The following is a 7,272-nucleotide window of genomic DNA, read 5'->3' as shown; positions in this document are numbered from 1 at the left end:
GGCCTGTATCAATCATATTCGAGTTTGGTTCAATTCTCGAGGTGGCCCGGGAAGTCGGTTACCCGGGTACTTGTATAAGAACCCGGGCTATGATGACTGCCCGGGAAGAGGAGAAGTGCCCGGGTGATTGCGTGAGAGACCGGGCTGTTCGGAGAATACTCGGGAAAAGATGTAGTGCTCGGGCTCTTGATGGTGTCCGGGTCATCAATGCCCCGGATCCTTATGGGGGTATCACCACCTATCCCTAAAATAGTCGGGCTAGAGCTTGACTCGCTGTCCCGATCAGCCATATCTATACTTTTTTTGGAACATAATTCGGAGTGTAAGAGCATCGGGGGCTTCAAATATCCCACAGATGAAATGGGATACCGGGGTCTGATACAACCCGGGCTGAGGATGAGATGCCGGGGCCTCACATCTCCCGGGCTTTAAGTACTGTGTCGTTTAGTATTCTAGGGAAGTCCATAGGATATCATTTATGACGCATGCGTTTAGCATTAACTTCCTGCCGAAAAATCGTTTCGTATTCCGAGAATCAGATAAGTCTGACACATCGATATGCGTACACGTCCCTTCACATACCCGTTACAATTTCCTAGACTCATTTGGATCGTCCGATTTGATCTGGATCAACGGTGGAGATTGATTCCTTCCCCTTATATATAGTAACCCTCAATAGCAAATAATTATCTGAGAAGTATAATGGCAGGTTCAAGTAGTTCGAAGACTCTTGATATGGCGGAGGGGTTCATGAAAACAGCTCTGGAGGAACGAAAGACTGAACTGGAGGATGAAGTCTTCCATAAAGTGCTTCGATTCTGGGAAGGGCTATATGAGCTTGAATCTTCTCAGTATGTAGAGGGAACTCCCACCCCTGAGCAGGTGGCTCTCATGAAAAAATATCGCCGGCGACTCTATATTGCAGATAGTGTGGACATCTTTACACACGAAGGTGTCTACATGCTGATGCTTAAAAAGGAGAAGAAGATCCTGAAGCATATACACTACAAGAAAAATGATTTTCTGCAGCACGTCATCAACGGCGTGCATTAAAAGCACGCTCCGAATATTTCTTTTAACGGCGTGCAGTCATATGTGCGCTGTTGATATTATTGCACTTGATAGTATCAACGGCGTGCTTAAAACGCACGCTGCGGATATTACTTATCCGCAGCGTGCTTTTAAAGCACGCCGCGGATAAGTAATATTCGCAGCGTGCGTTTATGTGTGCCGTTAAAAAATTATATAAACGACAGCGTGCAGGTGAATGTGCGCCGTTAATATTTAGCGACGGTTTTTTGAAAACCGACGCAATATTTATATTAGCGACGGTTTCTTTATAACCGTCGCTAAATTAGCGACGGTTGTCGTTAAACCGTCGCTAAAGTCAAATTAGCGACGGTTATATTATAACCGTCTCTCATAGCGACGGGAAACGTACGTCGCTATTAGCGACACATTAACAAAACCGTCGCACATTATCTTTAAATACAACCAGTCGAACCACATTCTACCACAACACTCCATAACACTTAAAATTTTTCTCTCTCAAGCAATTTAAATTTCGATTTAAGGTACGTTTTTTTGTTTCAATTTTTAGTAAATTTTTAAGTGTTAGTTAAGATGAATATTGTTTTTATAGTGTACGTTTTTTTTAAGATTTATTAAATTGTAAACGTAATTTTTTTATTGTAATTACAAGATTAGCGACGGATTTTATTTTAATTCGGTCGCTAATTAACGACGAGATTTTTGAAACACCGTCGCAATATAGCGACGGCGTTTTAAAATATTCCGTCGCTAATTAGCGACGGAATTAAAATAAACTCCGTCGCTAATAGTAACGACGGAATGTTGAAACCGTCGCTAAGTAGCGACAGTTATCCTACTACTATCAACAGCGTGCGTATGCCCGCCGCGAATAATAGTTTATATTAACGGCGTGCTTATGCACGCCGCGGATAATCTTGAACTTTCAACTTTGCAGCGTGCAATGTGCGCCGCGAAAAGCGAATTTGCGCGCTGCGAAAAGCCATTTTTGTTGTAGTGATAGCATATTCAGATAGCTTTGTCAAGGCTTCCACCGGGGTTTTAACCAGTTGGTTAAACAAGTGGAGGGATGCCGTTGAGGAAGAATATTTGAATGTACTCTCTGCTCATTTCTTTTAGTGAATAAAACGTTTCTCTGTTTATCTTTGTTTTTTACTGATGTGATCTCGTTGAAATAGATGAGCCGGGTACGGAGCTCTAACGGGTCAAATCAATAATTTATAATGTTTGGGGAATTTGAGTGAAAGAATGGCTGTAACAATCATCTGCAAACAAGAAAAGAACTCATGAATTGGCGCCGGAGGAGTGTCCGACATAGCCACTCCGATGCTAAAGTCAGCAGGTTTTCAGATGAACACAAGCAATATTTGAAAGAAAATATGTAAGTGCTTAAGAGTTCAAAGATTTCAGAATCTGTAAATGACATTAATACCTGCTATTTATAGTAGAAAAGGAGGTAGGTACCTCGATTCCAGTGCCACCTATTAAGTATGGCAAGTCGGTTGCCCATACCCTAGCTTCTGATGACTTCTAGGACACTCCAAGCCCAAGTTGTTGTGACAGATTAGACGGCATGTATCAATCATACTCGAGTGTGGTTCAATTCTCGAGGTGGCCCGGGAAGTCGGTTACCCGGGTACTTGTATAAGAGCCCGGGCTATGATGACTGCCCGGGAAGAGGAGAAGTGCCCGGGTGATTGCGTGAGAGACCGGGCTGTTCGGGGAATACTCGGGAAAAGATGTAGTGCTCGGGATCTTGATGGTGTCCGGGTCATCAATGACCCGGATCCTTATGGGGTATCACCAATATGCTTGATTGTGAACAAATGGGAACCTTAAATTTCTTGGCATTGCAGATGATTAATCCAGGTGTGAAAATCATAACCGTGGAAAATACTCCAGATGATCCTCGACAGAGGAAGCCAGACATAACCAAGGCAAGTCAGTTGCTTGGCTGGGAACCGAAGATCAAGTTACGCGAAGGCATTCCGTACGTCATGGAGGGGGATTTCCACCAGAGGCTTGGAATTCCTAGGAAAGATTGAACTACTGCTACTATGTTTTTCGACATGTTACTGTAAGAGATGCTCTATTATCCAAGTGATTTTTCTCTTTGGTCGGCTCTTACTTACAATAATTGAACGATGAACATGCAATACTTGCATTGATGCAATTTTGATAGCATAAAACAAGATGGTTCGTAATTCTTGCTTTGTTAAATATCGCTTTCGTTCTTTTTTTGTTTTTAGCGTCTCTCTCATAAACCTCATGGAACTCCAAAAAACAAAATAAAATGAAAAGCATTAATTAAAGTGATAAGATGATATTCACTGCAGAAGAGAAGAGAGTTTCTCTTCTTCATTTTAATGTCAAATATGAACACTTGTCGAACTTTACACCGATGGGAGGTGATCTGATACTTCGAGTAAAATCTTCTGCAATGCTTGAGGCTTCGAGAAAAAAGGCGAGTGGTCGGAACCCTTAAGCTGGAAAGTACGTGTTGGCGGATTAGATTGTATCATGTGTTCTTGAAGTGGGAGAGGAATGGCAAAATCTTCATCTGTTTTGATGTAGAATCTTGGAATGGAACCATAGTTTGCTTTAGAAAATGTGAGCTTCTGTGCTAATGGCCCAAAGGGTATAGTTCTCATGGTTACTGATGCTAGTGCAATATCCTGTGTGTGAAGACAATAAGGCTCAATAGTTTGATCAAACGTGGATGTAATAAAAATGGATAAAAATACATATGTTGTAATTTATTACACGTTTGGTATGTATAGGTTGAGTGTCGATTGAGCAATCATATTAAAATTTTTAAGATATTACTAAGAAATGCATACCTTAGAAGGTGTACGGTTGAACAAGAAGTCTTCTAGCAATGATTTATCGAAATCAATGGCAGTGGGAGGCTGATTCTTCCCATTTGCATACAAAAAATTCTGAGCTCTTTGGTTCAATTCACTCAACAATTTCTGCAAACATATCACAATATATAGATTTGGTTAAAGATTATGGAGTCTATATTTTGAAGTGAGAATGTTGGTGTGTTTCAAGAAATAGTAGGTCTCTTGTGAAACGGTCTCACGAATCTTTATTTGTAAGACGAGTCAACCCTACCGATATTCACAATAAAAAGTAATACTCTTAGCATAAGAAGTAATATTTTTTTTATGGATGACCCAAATAAGAGATGCGTCTCACAAAATACGACACGTGAAACCGTCTCACATAAGTTTTTGCCTTCAAGAAAATAGATCTATCCTTTTTTTACCTGATACATGTGTCATGTGAGAATATATAGAAGGCGAAATTGTAAGTTTGATAATATATATTCTATTTCTGATTTCGAGTTTTTATATTTTCGAATTTCAATTTTGCTCCGATAATATTGTTTTCTTTGTAATTTTATTCATATCTCGGCCATGGTGCCTACATTGCGCTGATTTGCATAGACATCAACAATCCAACAGAAAAACGAGTAAAATTATCAAAAATTAAAAAATATATGATATTTTTTTCCTTAACAAAAACACCAAAATCTCAAAAAACATAAACATACGCAACCAAAATTGTAATTTTCCCGATATCACATAGAGAATATATACAGTTTTTTAAACGATTTGTTATTGATTGAAATTTAAATAAACATGGAACATGGTGACAATTGACAAACCTGTTGCGAGAAGACATCGAGGGCGCTTTGGGAATTAGCCAACATAGTTGCAGCAACAAAAATTGCTTTGGAGACTTTGGTTGGATGCAATTCCATTGCATAAGAAACACAAGCTCCACCGATATCATGTCCCACCAATATCACCTAATCTCGTACACCAACCAAATTTTAGACCCAATAAAATAACATTTTCTTTTATTGATCGATGAAAAATTTGATGATTATAAAGCATAAAAAGTTTTTTATGGAACCAAAGAATTTCCCACGGAATGAGAGGGAAAAAACTAACCTGTTTGCCATCTTCAAGATCGACAAGGAAATCAAGAAGTGGCTTTGAGTATTCATCTAAAGTTGTGATTGAATTAATGTCACAAAAGTTGGCGCCAGAACCAGTTAGGTCTATGGCATCAACCCCACAATTGGCTTCTTTCAAAAGTGCAATGATTTTGTACCAACACCAAGCACCAAATCCTCCTCCATGGACTAGTACAAAATGTTTCTTGTCATTCCCTTCACTTGTTAATAATGATTCCTAAAAAAAACATATAGGGCACACACATTACTAGGATGGCTCTTTCTAATAAGCGTAAAATTTAATAATTTATATGCATGCATCTACCATAAATATAAAGTTCACCAATCGTGTCCCACACTACATATGCATGTCAGTACAACTATCAGATAGGCATAGAGGTGGGTACAGTAGGTGAACAACATATCAAAATTATATATGTGTATTGCGTCAATATTATGAGTGTAAGCTGACACATTATATTCGGGCATTAATTTTCCATCTAGGGGAGTTATGCTTGGTTCAAATCTCCCAACCCCAATGTATCAAAACCATAAACATAAAAATGGTTGATCTTATTTATATTGTAGTGAGAATAACATTGCCCACAAAAGACAGTAAAGAATGTGAAGAGATTAAGATATATCTATATTTAAGTTGTATTTGGATTGAACGATTTGGATTTGAGAAAAAATTTGAAAGAAAAATTTGAAAAGACTTTATATTAAAATGTATTTGAAATCTACTATAATATTAATTCAAAAAATAATTTGTTAAGCATTTAAAATTAATTATAGAAATCCCTCATCTTCAAATCCATGCAATCAAAATGCGTCTTTTTTTTTTTTTTTGCCATTTGTATTCCTTAGTGCTTAATTCCTCTCAAATATACACGACTTTTAAAATAACAAAGTTAATTAAACTTTCAAAAAATATCTAAATAGTTCCTTTATTTTCGATGTTAAACTCAAATAAGAAAATGTAGCACGGTTCAACTTTAATTTAATTTTCAACCCAAATTATTATTCTATAACTATATATTTAAAAATCAATTTACATTTCATTTTGTTCTCTCATAATAATTTTATAAATAACTAATGATCGATTTACCATGCAATAAAAATATTCTGGTCATAATATTTATTTGCCAAATATAATGTAATTATCCAAATATGTGTTATAATACATAAGAAAAATTATGAAAAAAAAAAATAAGAATCAAATTAATTAAAAATGAAATAGCTTTTGTTAAATAATGTGGACACATTCAATAAGTGCCTAACAAAAGTTGAAAATGTTCAATTAAAAATCTTTCGAATAACAACACACAATTTTCCAGAAGTCAACATATTAAATTTCATTCAAATTCTGAGCCTAATTCTTTGGTACACGTTGCCTTCTACGTTAATGAATCCACCACCATATTTAATTTATACGTTGTATTTTTCAAAGAAAGAAATTAATTAATGGTAATCAGTGGCAACATGATATTAATTCATTGAATTAGTATACAAAATCAAGGATAAAACCTGAATAAACAGTGGTGAGGACTGTTGATGAATCGAACTCGAAACCGAACGCGATCTCATGGACAAATTCTTCTGCTTCTTGGAAGATGGTGGGTTTTTGGTGGACACAGAGCGGTTTAAATGGAGAAGAATATCGCTATTGTTCTGCAGGTGATGCTGGTAAAGCATGGAAGCAATTTGGGCTTGTTGTTTGATGTAAGAATCGTCGAAAATCTGATCGGATTTCGACGAGGAAGACGGAGGGGATGGCTCCTTTTTCCTTGAACTTTTGAAGGAAAAAGGTGACATCCATGGCGGAAGAAGATCGAAGGATGATGATGGAGGTTTGGGTGTTCTCTGAGGTGGTGGTTGAGAGAAACATGTGAATGAGTTTCCCATTGCATGGAACATTGTGTTTTGTGCTAGGCTTATGGGTTTTATACTTACCAATGTAAGGGTGCTTTTGTCATTTCGCTAATTGATAAAAATATTTTATTATTATTTTATTTAGATTAGACATAAATGAATAAAAACTTTTCCTTCCTATTTTCAACTAAATATATAATTGAGTATTTTTTAATGACATGGTATTCGTAGATACTATTTTTCGGATGTGTACTGAGTATGCTCAAGTATGAAAAATGCAAATCTGCTCAAGTAGGAAAAACTTTGGTTGGATTCGAACTTGAGATCGAGACAATATATAATGATAAAAACTTGTGTGAGACGGTCTCACGGGTCGTATTTTG

At 36.9% G+C, this 7,272-nt stretch overlaps 1 protein-coding gene across 1 annotated transcript; it reads right to left on the bottom strand.

Annotated features, from left to right (window-relative positions):
* Positions 1-3,229: 3,229 nt before the first annotated feature.
* On the bottom strand, positions 3,230-6,944 carry LOC140982462 (putative methylesterase 13, chloroplastic). Its single transcript, XM_073448970.1, has 5 exons — positions 6,545-6,944; positions 5,013-5,255; positions 4,724-4,867; positions 3,891-4,022; positions 3,230-3,725 (listed from the first exon to the last, which is right to left on the bottom strand). Exons 1-5 carry the CDS (start codon positions 6,932-6,934, stop codon positions 3,444-3,446), a joined length of 1,191 nt encoding a protein of 396 aa, XP_073305071.1. The 5' UTR covers positions 6,935-6,944; the 3' UTR covers positions 3,230-3,443.
* Positions 6,945-7,272: the final 328 nt, after the last annotated feature.

This window comes from Primulina huaijiensis, chromosome 8 (genome assembly GCF_012295235.1).
Source record: "Primulina huaijiensis isolate GDHJ02 chromosome 8, ASM1229523v2, whole genome shotgun sequence".
Classification (NCBI taxonomy): Eukaryota; Viridiplantae; Streptophyta; class Magnoliopsida; order Lamiales; family Gesneriaceae; genus Primulina; species Primulina huaijiensis.
The sequence above is the reverse complement of the archived record's forward strand: the minus strand, read 5'-3'. Positions and strand labels throughout refer to the sequence as shown.

What these genes read in the sequence shown, in the direction of transcription:
- LOC140982462 (XM_073448970.1), bottom strand. Translation starts at nt 6,934, where the DNA reads ATGTTCCATGCAATGGGAAACTCATTCACATGTTTCTCTCAACCACCA. An exon ending in ATCTTGAAGATGGCAAACAG is followed by an intron (nt 4,868 to 5,012) that starts GTTAGTTTTTTC and finishes GTACGAGATTAG; the next exon opens with GTGATATTGGTGGGACATGA. An exon ending in TCAACCGTACACCTTCTAAG is followed by an intron (nt 3,726 to 3,890) that starts GTATGCATTTCT and finishes CTTCACACACAG; the next exon opens with GATATTGCACTAGCATCAGT.